We start from the raw sequence: 15,041 nt of genomic DNA on the forward strand, positions 1-15,041 counted from the left end.
TTTCAAATTATAAAATGGTGCAATTGATTTATGGTAGTCGCAATGGCACCAAAAATAAGACCCACAATAAAACAATCTAAATAACTTTATTTGACCACAGAGTAAATAATAAACGAAAATAAATGTTTATTATACATTTATCAAAATTGGTTTAGGCATTTGTTTTTATTTTGCCTGCAATAGGAAATAATAATAATAATAATAATAATTCCCTTAGTATTGTCATTCTTTGTAACAATGTACACAGAACGAAATGTCGATACACCTTACCCGTTGTAGCGAGCCGATGCAGCCGCAGCCAACAGAGGGCGCCGCCATTTTACCAATTAGGTATGATGCTTAGACATTAAAAGATTGCAAAGAAGAATGTTTATAGCGCCAGGGTTGGTTTATTTTTACTATTGGATACTTACAAAGAAGAATGCTTTTGAAACCTGGGTTTGGCTTTCGAAAACTTGCAAAGAAGAATGTTTATAAAAACAGGGATGGCTTATTTTAACTATTGGATGCTTGCCAAGAAAACATCTTATAATACCATGGTTCGGCTATGGAACACTTGCAAAGAATGCTTATAAAGGTAGGGTTGGTTTATGTTGTCAATAGGACACAAGCAAAGAGGAATGCTTACAATGGCAGGGTTGTTTTCAGCTATTGGACACTTGTAAAGAAGAATGCTTATAAATACAAGTTTTGTTTACTTTTCCTATAAGGCACTTGCAAATGGGGATGCTTATGATGCCATTGTTGGTTTATTTGGACGATTGGACACACGTAAAAAATAATTTGAATATGCCAGTGTTGGTTTAATGTGGCTATTGAGCACTCACAAAAAAGAATGTTTATCTCAGGGTTGATTTATATTGCTTATTAGACGCTTGCAAAGTAGAATAATTATCATTCTAATGTTGATTCATTTTGGCTATCATAAACTTGCAAAGAAGACTGCCTATTTTGCCGGGGTTCATTTGTTTTGAATAGTGGATGTTTGTAAACAAGAATGGTTACAATGCCGCGTCTGGTCTATTTTGCCATTGAACACTTGCAAAGAATGCTTATGGGGCTAGGGCTGGTTTATGTTGACTATTGAACACTTGCAAATATAACGCTTAACATTCAACTGTTGGTTTATTTTGACAATTGGACTATTGAAAAGAAGAATCCATACATCACCAAGGTTGTATTATTTTTTCACTATTGGATACTTGCAATGAAGAATGCTAGTAATACCAAGATTGCTTGACTAGAGCCATTGAAACACTTGCAAAGACGAATGCTTGTAATGCTAGAGTTGGCTTATTTTGACTATTGGACACTAGCAACGAATACTGCTTTTAATTCCAGATGAAATTTATTTTGGCTATAGAACACTTGCAAAGATGAGGCCATGATTCACTTATTTTGACCATTTTAGAGGTCTTGTGATAAGTCTGCTTATAAGGTAAGGGTTGTTTGAGAATTGGTTGAAGACACAATTACAATGAATACATTACAACCTTTTGAAGCCAGGAGCTATTTTTCTTATTAGTAATTAGCACAAAGTGCTACCAATTTGATATGCATTTATAAAATAACAGGTTTTTACTAGGTTGCAATTGTTATTAGATTAAAATAGGACCAGTCAACCACTATAATCTCTACTTTGCAAAGGGCTACCAGATTGATATGATTTTACCAAAAAATACTTATTGTTTTATTACTATTTTGTTACCATAATAATACTAGGTATTAATTACAGTTGACTAGAGAACTAAACATCTAGATAGGCATAACACAAATCTATTTTTACATTAATTAAATGTGAAGTTTTATATCTCATAAGTCGAATAAGAAACATACCTAAAACAAGTATTGCATTCTCTAGTAGTTGGTTTATTTCATTTGCAGACCAAGACACACCACAGGAAGTGGGGCCCCAGGTGAATAAGGGATCTGTGAACCACAAACCAACAAAAAACACATTTTGGCCATCTTGAGTCATGACGTTGTTTTTGATCTTTTTATTTTTTCAAAATGATTTTTTTTTTTTTTTTTTTTGTATCCACATTTAGCTGCCCTCATTTGGCACATATTTGAGTACACAAATAGGTATTTTAACAAGCGGCAACAACCGCGACAATGTATCAAATTGGCCTTTTGAATCTTAGGCAAATGTCGCTATCTGCTGACATATAATGGTAACTGCAACCACAAAATCGAAACCCAGTGATGCACGTATAGGCTGAAATCCAGATGACATGAATCAAATGTAGCGACAGGAAACATGTCACAGGGAAACAGAAACAGATGCTCATTACCCTACTTTATCGGTGGGAAAGAAGAAGCAGCAAGAAAAGTAAAAAAATATATATAAATAAATCCCACTTTGTTTTTCTCCATTGCGCATAACTCACCTGAGCTTCCTGTCAAGATTTCACTTATCATGACTTATTGAACCAAAACAGCAGGGCATGCCAAATCCTTTGAATGAGCACCTTCATCACACAGACATTTAACTTTATATTGAAATACCAAGGTCTAAAGCTCATCACGCGGCATACGCCGTCGCCATTTTGGATGTTGCGTGACGTAGAGTGCCGCTTGCTGGACGAGGGAAACGAATTCCTCCACGTCGAATAAGTAGTTGGTGAACTTGGGGTGGTCTCCGAGAGTCGGATGGTGACCCTGTGGGAGGAATCAGGGGTAAAATATAGCTAGGGAGATGTAGCATGAGTTAAATTATTTTTATCTCTTATAATTAAAACCAACAAAAACCAGTGCCACAGCAAAAAACAAGATAGACAAACATTGCGGCGACTACTAGGTGTGGATTCCACTACGTAAAAGAAATATAAATTTCTCGACCGATTGTCATTTCTAAAAATGAACATTGGTATAATAGTTTACGTATTTTTGCCTGATATTCAAATCAATGTTTTTTTTTAACTAAATGAAAGTTTTATGTACCACTAGGAGGTACTCAATATTACACACTGTCCCTTTAAAAAAAAGTCAGAGATAATGGCTAAAAACCTGAGAATCATAAAAGAATGGATTTGGCTGTGATTTTCTTGTGTGTCAAAAACAGCAGCATGTACTTTCATTCCAATTATACATAATTTATAACTATTATTCTTCATTTACAATATTAAAAAAATAGTTACACAGGCAAGATAGCAGGGTATTCCAGTAAAACTAAACTAAAACTAACTAAACGAGAATATATAAAAGCATGCATGTATACATAGTGTTAGTTATGTTTTGATATGTGAAACAAAATTGAGCTCATAGTCAAAAATAACACACACGTTTTTTTCTAATCTCAAGGTCTAAAATCTTGTGGTCTTGGTAAATGTTTTTCTTTCTGACTTTCAGGACCAATGAGTAAACCTCTGTTTGTTGTTGTTGAGCTGTAGGAAGTCTTCTGCCATCCATGACTTGACATCTGAAATGCATTTCAATAAGGTATCTATAGGCCTTATGTCATTAGGGGACATTGCAATGTAGACACCCAGTGTCATCAGCGTAACTATGGAAGTTGACTACGTGACCCCAAGGGAAAGCATATACAGATTAAAAAGTGCTGGGCCTAAAATATAATCTTGGGGAACCCCACGTGTAATTTCATGGGTTCTGGAGGAACATCCGTCCATACCTACAAAGAAATGTCGGTCTGTGAGATAGGAACAAAAGTTTCCCTTACTTTGTCCTTGGGGTACACTTTGTCCTTTTTTGTCCAAGTCATATATCGAATACCCCGCAGCCGCGCCAAATCTCGATAGCAGTCCTCATCCTGGCAATGATACCTGCGGGTGATAAAGTACAAATTTTAGACCTTACTGTCCTCCTCATCTGTGTCATTTTCTTCTAGCTACAATCGCTCCTGCACTAAACTCACATGAGGGCTGTTATTTGAGTCATAAACTAACATGTCTCTGGAGTTTTTTTGTCGGACTCACAGCTCAAAGACAACAGCCCAATCAGGCAGGAAAAGCAGATGTGTAAGTCCTGCCCCGTGCATTCCGATGAAGATGTCCGAGTTGTGGGTGATGGTCAATTGCTCCAGGAACGGAACATCACTAGGATTTCAAAAGCAACACCTCAAAATAATGTAAATGTTTGACTTTTTCTGTATGCTAATGAAATAGGTTGGTGACATGATTGTTTCGGCAAGAAAATTGTATTAAAACCAGTCTCGAAGTTGAAAAACATAGAAAAAAATTACTCACTTGTATTTGTAGTCAACCACACTGACCTCCATCTGAGGCTGGGATTTCAGAGCCTTTACAAGCTGAAATGAAAACAAATAAATCTAATAAATTAAGATATCCTAATTTCTATTTATTCTTCAAAATGTAACTGGTAGTTCTGGGTAAAGATTAAAAGGTTTATTCTAGATTAATCTCACTTCAATTCTGGCATTAATCTCGAACGGGGCTATAAATGTGGTACCTACTAAAATTAGATGAGTAGACCGCAGACTAGTTCTGAAAATAGCTCACCAGTGATGGTTCATTGTCATTTTCTATTTTTCTTATAAATGATATGAAAAATCATTGACATGATTAGTGTCTTTAAATTTGCAATAAATTATTCCAAAATTTGTTTTATAATTAGCCTATAACTGATGTATGTAAATCAGTCAGTGCCCTTATCAAAGGGAGTTATTTTAGTGGTTGACTGACTATTTTAACCTTAGATCGAATAATTCCAACTGGGTACTAATATTATAATAACGTAATAACTACATAGTAAGAACATAAGTAATTCTAAAAATAAATATCTAACTGGTAGCCCTTTGTGCTAGTCAAACACAAAAAAAGTAGCTCTTTGCTTCAAAAAGGTTGGTGACCCTAAATCTAGATTGAAATGCTTGATTTGACATGTTTTTGTACATTTATCGATCAAAGTTTTTTTCTAAATTAAATTTTAAATGTAATAAATGCAATATGTTACCAATAGTGTTAAATCATATATAGGGTTAGGGTTATATATTATATATCTATATTAATGATATTAATTTGATTTTCAATATACTGTTGTTAAAAATATATTGTATTTTGTTAATGACCTGATAAAGTTTGGCATTAACATAATTCAAAATAAAAACATCAACAAATTCATGCTTTGAGACGATTACATTATTTTGCTATTAGGAGGCCAGTCCCCTCGTCAAATAGTGTATTTCTCACAAATGAAAAACATCAGAGAAAATGAAGTAAAAGCTGAAATCACCTCATTTTTATTGATTATTCTTCTGTATTCTGTGCTGCGCGCCAGCAAGGTAACGCGAACGCGTCCTGCCTTAAGAAAAATGTGCATGTTGAAAGATGCAGTAAATCACAAAGAAAGGTAGAAGACATTGCTCAGTAAAAAATGATAATTATTATTGTTATTTTAAAAATGGACATTTGCAAAATACTTTATAGGGACGCATGATAACTATTGAGCTGATAGTTACCTGAAAATATCCAAATATGGCGTTAGTTATTTGCCATCATTAACGCGTGTGCGGCACAGTTCTAAGGTCTTGGGAACCTCCTGTGTGGGTTATAATCCAGCTACCGGACTTCCTGTGCGGAGTTTGTATGTTCTCACCGTGCTTGCGTGGGTTTCCTCCAGGCACTCCGGTTTCCTCCCACATTCCAAAGACATGCATTTCAGGTGGATTGGCCGGTCCAAATTGTCCCTAGGTGTGAATGGGCGAGCGACTTGTCTGTCCCTGTGTGCCCTGCGATTGGCTGGCAACCAGTTCAGGGTGTCCCCTGCCCACTGCCCGATGATTGCTAGGATGGGCTCCAGCATCCCCGCGACCCTACTGAGGATAAGCGGTGCAGCTATCGAGATGAGATGAGATATAAAATAGGTACTAATGTGTACAGCTAAGATAATGACGTTTGATAAAAAGCGAGTGCTGATTTTTTTTAGCCAAGACTTCAATAATGTTTTTTCCACATAATGAACACACCATGGCACTTACTGCAATATCAATACGTAGGTGATATCTTGCTCATAACAGTATCTTTCAATTATAGTTAATAATGACAAACAAAATAATTATTGATCGATTGATAAGTCAAGCTCTAGTCTCAACATAATTTTTTGAAAGAATGTTTAACTAAGCCAGGGGTCGGCAAGCCAAAACGTTGAAAGAGCCATATTGGACCAAATAAAGAGAGTACAATAAATCACAGCTTGCATTTATTAAAAAAAAAAAAAAACGCAGCCTTTTAAAAAGGTTGGTGACCCTTTTGAAAAGCTAAAAAAAAATTGAATTAATACGATTTGAGTTTGATTTTTTTTCAACCTGTAAACATTTTACTTGAGAGCCACTCTGCAGTGCTAAAGAGCTTAATGCAGTTCCTGAACCGCGGGTTGCCAACCCCAGACCTAAGCTGCACAATGATATTGTATAAGTAAACAACAAGAGTCACGTAAAAAACTCAGTTATCTGTATTAATATTGGTCTCGGAAAGCAGGATTTCATTGGTTAACAGTAGGAAAAAAACAGTTACCGTGCATCCCTAATCATTTATATAGCACATGGATTTCAAAAGTTGTGAAGGGACTTTGTATCTTATCTCTTTTATGGTGTTTCCACCAGATAAATCAACATGATTTTTATTATCTGGTTTGAATATTTCCTATCTTCTTACCAGGGGCCCATTCTGCAAGACGTTGAGACGATGGAGAACATGTTGAGAGAACGCTCGAAACATTCCTTCACTGTAGCAATGCGAGATCTGCCGTCAAACAGAGCAGGTTATACAATTTATCATTAAGTTCTTTCATATACAAAGTATGAATATTTGGGTGGAGAAAAGGGTTGTAAATCGTAAAAATCTGGCAATAAGTGACACCTACATCCACAAATCATCAATTTTAACATCCCACTGACATGATTAAACTATTTTCCATGGGTTTTTTTTGTTTTTTTCCCCAAAATACAGGACTGCAAAAGGGTAATCAGATCACAATTTACAGGGTACAGACTCACAAATCATAATTTTGGTCAAACTAATTCAATGAAGAGGGAGACGCTCATAATTCACACAAATACACACCCTATTTTATGGATCAACTTACGAGTGGTGTGTTGTAGAAAAGACCGTATCTCATTCTTGGGAGGAGGGAGAAAAAAGCATTTTTGAAACATACCTAAAAAATATAAATTACATTTTATTAAGAAAACAGACATATTTTTCAAATTATACGGCGCACTCAAAACCAAATATTTGCGAAAAATTCTGAAGTGAGACTTATAATCCATTACAGGATAGCACAATGAGGTGTTAACATTGTTAACATTAAAACATTTTTACAAGATTATTTAAGCCACAAATATTACAATTCTAGTTTGAGTATAATAAAATATATTTTTTAAATATATACAACAATAATAAAAATAATAATCTCGAAAAGAAAAATGAGAAATGCACCTCATTCACTATTAAATACGATACATACAATTACATATGTATAATTTACAGTGAAATGCTACACTACAAACAGTAACCATTTAATGTAAATCAATTCATTTTAGTGGTGATAATAGAGTTCATAATCCATCCATCCATTATCTGCACCGCTTATGCTCAGTAGGGTCGCGGGGAGAGTTCATAATAATCATGTTATATCAAATAAGGTTTTTAAAACCTTATACATGAAGAATATCTCACAGAATACAGTTTTTGAGGCTGCAATTTATAATCCAGTGAGCCTTATAGTCCTGAAAATATGGCATATACAGTGCGCACAGCAATGTAAAAAGCATAAAATTGAAAAAAATAAAAAATAATTTACATAGTTTTTGTTTATGTGATCAATTTTGTTTAAAAAAAATCAAAAATTGTATTGTGCCGAAAATAGCAGATTGTTCTGCTCATTTTAAGAAATATATTTACCAGAGTTAGAAAAAAATACTTAAAATGAGCAAAATAATCTACCATTTGCTGGACAAGACCATTTGGCTTAATTTGCGTATATTCCTTTTTGTTTTACTAGAAAAAAATAAAATATTTTAAATTAAGAAAACAAACTTAATATGAGCAAATGTTTCTGCTAGAGGGGTAAGAATTTGTTTTTGCACTAAGGACCATATTTTTATGTCTAATTCATTGAAAGAAAGAAAATTCAAAACTGCAACCTATGAAAGTATTGATGTTCAATAAACTCTCACTTACTCTTTTTGAATCAAAGGTCTTCAGGGGAATAATATCAGATTGTGTAAATGCCTTCCATGTTTCACTGAACAAATCTCCATATTCATAGAAGCTCTGTTCAATGCAGTAAAGAACATATTCAACACTTTTTTGTAACTGAATAATAATATATATTTTTAAAGATGCCTGTAAATATCTTATAACTGATATTAACATTTTTGGTGAAACCCACCGTGTCCCACATTACGATGTTGATGTCAGAGCTGAAGGAGTTGTTAATATGCTGAGATATGTACAAGTTGACAAAGTCACAGAAATGATGGTACATGTTCACCCCTAATAGAAAAAAAGGGACATTTATTGTCACATGACATCAAATTCAATTCTATAATTCATGAGATGTTAAAACAGTACTGTACGGTATTTACGGAACGGTACATTCATTATCATTTTTGTTGATGTTTAAAAGCTATAATAACAAAATAATAAGGTGTTTCTCTTTTTGTCTTACCGGCATCCAGTTTCATGAAAACTGTTGGTTTTTCTATGACTATGTCACAGGAGCCAGTGTGAAAGGGATGAAAGTCCAACTCTGTATATGTTTGGAGCTCTGCATACCTACAAAAACATTCATGCATAGTATAATCTCAAAGACTATTTATTAAATAAATCAAGCCTATTTTAAATCAAATAGATTATATTTGAAGAAATAAAAATTATTAAAATGAATAAATAAAAGTTATTTGTTTATTTTGATTTGGAATATTTGTATCCATTACTTCATTTTTAGTTTTGGACGGAAGTAACTACAACTAGACAATTCCTGCGGCAATTGTAAGAGTTGTGATTGATCTGGAAGATGTTGATAGAGAACCGGTAGCGTTGAGTTGTTAGCATTATGAGTTAGCATAAAGTTATTAACTCAGAAAGATGTACTTGTCATTTTTTACTTGGTTCTCTGGGGGGACTCCAACATGAGGCCACTAGCATAATGTGTGAATATGAAGTCGTTAAAATATAGCCATTACCAGACAGACCTACATTGCCCTGTGCTTACAGCACTTGGCAATGTAGTTGTGCCTTGCTGCAGCAATCACAACAAAATATATCTTTGTGTTACATGTTAAAGCAAATAGAAAATTGGGTTTTATTTATTTGAAATGAATGAATGAAATACGTTTTATTTCTTTGAGCTACAACACTAAATATATCACTAGATAGATTTGTTGTTACCTTGCCAAAAATATGAATGAATGAATGTATAAATTAATAATCAAAAATAATAATAATAATAATAATAATCCGTGTTAGCATCAGTGTGGAGCCGCGGTAAGTCATCGGTTGTTAATGGAAAAAAATGTATTGCCAGTCCCAAGTCTTTTGCATTTTTATGTTTTTTTGGGAACCAGATACCAGCATTAGCAGCAAGCATTGCTGATGCGGTTACTAGCATGAACACATTTCAATCAGTATGAAGTGCAGAAATGCACACATTTGTAAATTATTTTGAGTACCAAAAATGATATAATGCTCATTATCGCCGGTTTTAAGTGTTTTTTGGGAGGAAGCTGTCTGACTTATAATTTTAAATCATAACTGCAAAATATTGGATAGGTGCAAACGTTTTTAAAAAGAAAAAAAAATCAAGAGATTTGAGTTGATGCATTTATTGCACGGTAGCGCCATTTGAAAAATATCTTCTCTATATAAATACTATAGTCATGAATATTTGAAAATGGGCATCTGCAAATTTCTCACCAAGACTGCAACGGGCTCTTGTGCTTTCCTGCAGAAGCTAGCGCTTTTGTGTTGAGTCTACAATGACCACCGATTTCGCCTTTCTGGATGAAGTCTTCTTTGTACCTGGAGAATATATATAATTGAGCCACTGCACACATTTTAAAAGGTTTGTTTTAGTCAGATCATGTAAAAAATAGCCACCTTTCATGACTCCTCTGCGGGTTCCGCAAATCCAGGTAAAGGTTGGTTGCTTTACAGAACCTCGCATGGCTCGTGCATCTCAAAGAGGAGTCGCCCTGGAAAAAAGTTATGAAAACTTTTCTGAAGAAAATCCTGAGCCATGCAAACGGTGTCTTGCGCATATCACATAAAGATTAGGAGGAAACACGACCAAGTTGTGCAACTACTTCTATAGAAAAATCGAAATACATTCTAATGAGAAACCTAAATACCGATGGTGCCCTACTTACGAACGAAATAGGATGCGGACGATTGTTCTTAAGTTGAATGGTCGTAAGAAGGGGAGCGTCTGTACTTAAACTCTTTCAAACAAGTACTGTTGGCTGATTGAATATTATAGTGTCAATTAATTATCTGTGGGGGTTTTTTCATAACAATGACTGTGACGTCATATTTGCCTTTTCTTTCCTGTTGACTCATTGGCCTGGTGGGAACTAAGGAAATAAGCAAGACTCACATGTTTGCTGGCCTTGCAAAGTGTTTTGAGCTCAGAGCGGCGCTCCTTCACGTAGCCAAAATCGGCTTGCTTCCAGAAAATCTCTCTGGCTGCCTCCAGGGAATCTACCCTAACAGCAAGTACATTGTGAATATATAACGATGGATTTTTTCGAGGAAAATATTTTCTAAATATGAAATGAGTACCAGCCGGAGTCAACTTTGTCACAAATGGGATAGCTGAAGCGGTTTACTGGATCGCAGTTCTTCTCATAACCCCAACATGATGACGAATTTAAGAGGGCCGACTCCTGTAAAATAAATATATGAAATCATTATTTAAAATACAATAATAATTTCAACAAGAAAAAAATTAAAAAGTAAAAACATGTATAGCGGGCAGCACGGAGGGGCAGTGGTTAGCGCGTGTGCGGCACAGTTCTGAGGTCGTGGGAACCTCCTGAGTGGGTTCGAATCCAGCTCCCGGCCTTACTGTGCGGAGATTGTATGTTCTCCCCGTGCTTGCGTGGGTTTCCTCTGGGCACTCCGGTTTCCTCCCACATTCCAAAAACATGCATTTCAGGTGAATTGGCCGGTCCAAATTGTCCCTAGGTGTGACTGAGCGAGTGAGTTGTCTGTCCCCGTGTGCCCTGCAATTGGCTGGCAACCAGTCCAGGGTGTCCCCTGCCCACTGCCCGATGATTGCTGGGATGGGCTCCAGCATCCCCGCGACCCTACTGAGGATAAGCGGTGCAGCTGATGAGATGAGATGAGAAACATGTATAGCACAATGAGTTGTTAACATGAAAGCATGTTTTACAAGATTATTTAAGCCACAGATATATAAATTCTAGTTTGAATATAATAAAATACTTAAAAATATATATACAACAATAATAATAATAAAAATCTCAAAAAGAAAAAGTAAAGTATGAACACAACTCATTGTTAAAGGAAAAGTGTATAATATTTAGTACCTGTTAGTGGTACCCGAATAACCTTTATTCAGTAAAAAAAAAAGCATTGATTTGAATACTGGGCAGAAAAACATGAACTGTCATATAAAGATTAATCTTTATAAATATTCATAGTTTGAAAATGTTTCATTTCTTTTAGCTGCCATGTTTGTCTGGTATATTGCCGCTACACTGTGCTCATTTGGCTTTGGTTTTTGTTCTCATTAAACAATGCAGTACCATCTAGTGGTCAAATATTACACAATGTACCTTTAACATTCAAGACATTTTCTTTCCAGGTTAATATAAGTCACAGGTTGATTATCTTGCGTTTTTTAATAATAATAAAAAATAAAATGCAACTATAACAACAATAAGAAATAAACATTTCAAAAAAGAAAATATTAAAATGAAACACAATGAGCTACTGATTGGTAACAATATTTTTTTTACAGGATAACTAAGTCAAAGGTCAATAAACTCAAGGTTGAATATAATGAAAGAAATACAAAAATGAAAAACAACAATAATAAAAACAATAACTTCACAAAGATAAAAATAAACAAAAGGAAAGCATTTAAAGCTCCTCGTTGTTAACATTGGAGCAGTTTTGATTTACAGGATAAATTAAGTCCAGTTAGAGTTGCCTAATACAACTTAAAATTTATGAAGAGGACATTTACACAGAATTTAAGGTGTTTGTGCTTGATATTGTCAATTGAAACACTTAAATCTAATAGGGACAAGAAAACAAAAAAAGAGAGATTAAGAAAACAAAAAATATGTCTATTACTATCAGAGTGGATTCTTTGTTTAACCACTTTGATAAGAAATCCTTCAAATCCTAATCAGTTGAGTATTCCCAATAGTATATATTGAGAATTTTTCATTGTCCATAATGATAGAAGACTCTTTAACTTTGTTTTGTTTCTTTTATTACATGTTTATCCATGAGTGACCCGACTAATCTCGTTGTTAACAATGTACAGGATGTTGCTATTAATGACCCCAAAAAATAATTCTACTTGATAATATTTATTAAGGTTCATTTTAAGACAAAAAAAGAAAAAAAAGCTTACATGAAAAGGACAGGCAGGATCAAGCCTGCACTGCTTAGAGATCTTTTTGTTGTTTTGCAGGAAATAAGGAACGTGTTCCGGCGCCAGAGAAATGCTCTCATAGTTGAAAATCGGTGCCGGTGGTTTGCGGTTGCTGTCCTGGCCAGTGACCAAAGCAGCAAAAAAGAGAAGATCCCACAATACCAAGAGCATCATAGCAACAATCACACTGTCGTACATGTGGGCTGCCCAAACCTGAGGTTAAAACAGAAAAGAAAACAAAGGCTGTAAAAGTTGGTTAGAAGCATGACACCCACATCACAATGGGTCAATTTGCGGGCATGTCAAGCTACTGTCCATTACTGCTGCAGGAAATACTTGTGAACGCTTTCCGACTTTTGTTTGAGTAGTCATGACTTTGCTGAGTAGAAGAAAAAAGGGCAGCCATTGCATCTTTGTATTTGACACTCTAAAATATATTACAGTATTTCCCAGATCATCACAGTTAATCAATTTCTTAACTACCCATGTGAAGTGGATTTCCACCAATTGGGAACCATAAATTATGCATACTGTACACATGTAAGTTTTTCATAAATCAGTTTACTAGTGCACATTACAGTGCATGTGCTATTTTCTTCATCCACAATATTTTATGCGGCAAAGCATTGGGACTTGTGGTACAAGGAGAAATAATACCTACGGACCACTGCTAACTAGCTAAAACCCTCATCTGTATTGGTTTTCTGAACCTGCTGCAAAAATACCACAGATGTATCTACCAGCTCGGTAGCCTAGATGGTAGGGCGCCCGCTCTGAGACTGGGAGGCCGCTGGTTCAAGCCTCGGTACTCATTGCCTCCCTGTTAGGCGCACAGCATTAAGGGTTGGAATTGGGGTTTGGCCACCTAATGACTAAAATGGCTGCACCCTGTTTGGCTGCGGCTGCATCGGCTCACTACAGTTTAACTGTACGGGTCAGGTGTATCGACATTTCGTTCTGTGTGCATTGTTTGTAACAACAATTCTTTGTAAGAATGACAATAAAAGTAAATTCTTCTTCTTCTTCTATATATATGTTGTGATTGCCACAGTTGTATCATATCATCCATTGTGTAAGTCCATGCTTCTGACAACCCATGTACAACCACACCTTGTAAATCGATGGGATCCAGAAATTGAGCAAACATGTGCAGCCACTCCATCATTGCATTTGACATTCTAAAACAACATTTTCCCAGCCAAATTTAACTAGTGCTAAATTTATATTTCATGAATGCATTTTTTAATGAATTAAAAAAATAGAGACGGACACGTACTGATATTAATAGCAACGGTGCTTATGCCAGACTTTTTTATGAATCGGTACTCTCAATGGTAGTTGATACCAGTGTCTTTTGGTTGCCATTTAACAATTGCTAACCCTAATTTAAAAGGTATAGTAAATTTCCATCTAAATAACAGCAGTTTCAAGGACAATTATTTGGTTGGGATTTAAAGGTGTTGTTTTAAAATCATAATCAGATTATGTTGTTGCAAATGATTACAACATACTGTATATTGTTTAGAAGACTAAAAGAGACTTATGAAAAAAACATGTAATAAAAGACTTAAAAGATGAAAATAAGATAAAAATAAGGTAAGTATAAATAAGCAAATATTTACAAGGTAGTGGTTAGAGAAATGAATTATACAGTTAATAATCACACATGAAAGTTGAACAAAACAATCCGAACAAGGAAAAACGCATTGACAAGACAATGAAAAGACGTTAAAAAGACGCCATGGTTGCGTCCAAAAATTTGATTTCGTTAAATAATTTACCGTTGAAAAGGCGAGTTTTGGTGCTACATTTGGACCACTTTAGGGGGTAAACACAACAAAGACACTTTTGGGACCGAATAAAGCCCACGTTTTAGAAGTCTATTTTGGGACGTGAAAACAGACCATTCCAGGTTTCGCCCAAATTCCTACGTTCAAAAGACGTTCAGTGCAAGGTGGGATAATTTCCAAACGAAGAGTGTTTTCATTTTGAAAGAAAACGATTTTATCCTAATTCGGGATTCTAGTTTGGACGTATCCATAGTATTCCAAGTTGAGATATACGGATACTCACCAGAAAATTCAGAAGTTATCAGGACGCTAAGCATCACGTTGGAAATGAGCCTTAGCGTCGTAATTTAGAGCATGCACCAAAATATAGAATATACAAAATTTAAAAATAAGTGTTGGTTGCTTTGTGATGCAAAAAGTTTACCTGAAACAGCAACTTAATTGTCACCGAAGTAAATCAGTACTGGCGCCGGTGGTCGCCATGACACCGGAAACCATGGTGCAGTGAGTCACTGTTGCCGCAAGGGGCGCACGTCCTCGATACATGGAACCCTTGCTACAAGGCGGTTTTTTTTTTCACGGTCTCGGGACTTCACTGATTTGCATCGTGGATACTGCTCATCATTTTTTTGATTAAACAGA

At 35.3% G+C, this 15,041-nt stretch overlaps 1 protein-coding gene across 2 annotated transcripts; it reads right to left on the reverse strand.

Moving 5' to 3' along the window:
• Positions 1 to 2,345: 2,345 nt before the first annotated feature.
• On the reverse strand, positions 2,346 to 14,941 carry eogt (EGF domain-specific O-linked N-acetylglucosamine (GlcNAc) transferase). 2 transcript variants are annotated; one of them, XM_088338702.1, is made up of 16 exons: positions 14,824 to 14,941; positions 12,589 to 12,822; positions 10,761 to 10,864; positions 10,576 to 10,684; positions 10,080 to 10,174; positions 9,897 to 10,001; positions 8,650 to 8,756; positions 8,371 to 8,474; positions 8,160 to 8,252; positions 7,063 to 7,134; positions 6,633 to 6,719; positions 5,212 to 5,280; positions 4,206 to 4,267; positions 3,936 to 4,055; positions 3,680 to 3,782; positions 2,346 to 2,661 (listed from the first exon to the last, which is right to left on the reverse strand). In XM_088338702.1, the coding sequence occupies exons 2-16, from the start codon at positions 12,805 to 12,807 to the stop codon at positions 2,515 to 2,517; spliced, it is 1,596 nt and encodes a 531-aa protein (XP_088194828.1). In that variant the 5' UTR covers positions 12,808 to 12,822; positions 14,824 to 14,941; the 3' UTR covers positions 2,346 to 2,514. The 2 variants fall into 2 exon arrangements, with proteins under 2 accessions (XP_088194828.1, XP_088194829.1); XM_088338703.1 differs by lacking the exon at positions 14,824 to 14,941 and adding an exon at positions 14,683 to 14,819.
• Between the last annotated feature and the right edge of the window lie 100 nt (positions 14,942 to 15,041).

The sequence above is a fragment of the Urocampus carinirostris genome, chromosome 6 (genome assembly GCF_059441175.1).
Source record: "Urocampus carinirostris isolate Australia breed hairy pipefish chromosome 6, RoL_Ucar_1.0, whole genome shotgun sequence".
Taxonomy (NCBI): domain Eukaryota; kingdom Metazoa; phylum Chordata; class Actinopteri; order Syngnathiformes; family Syngnathidae; genus Urocampus; species Urocampus carinirostris.

Bases quoted from the DNA above. Each gene is read 5' to 3' on its own strand.
- eogt (XM_088338702.1), bottom strand. From the start codon at position 12,807: ATGTACGACAGTGTGATTGTTGCTATGATGCTCTTGGTATTGTGGGAT. The intron at 10,175-10,575 runs GTGAGTCTTGCT...ACTTTTTTCCAG, and splicing joins TTTGCAAGGCCAGCAAACAT to GGCGACTCCTCTTTGAGATG. The intron at 4,056-4,205 runs GTGAGTAATTTT...TTGAAATCCTAG, and splicing joins GTGGTTGACTACAAATACAA to TGATGTTCCGTTCCTGGAGC.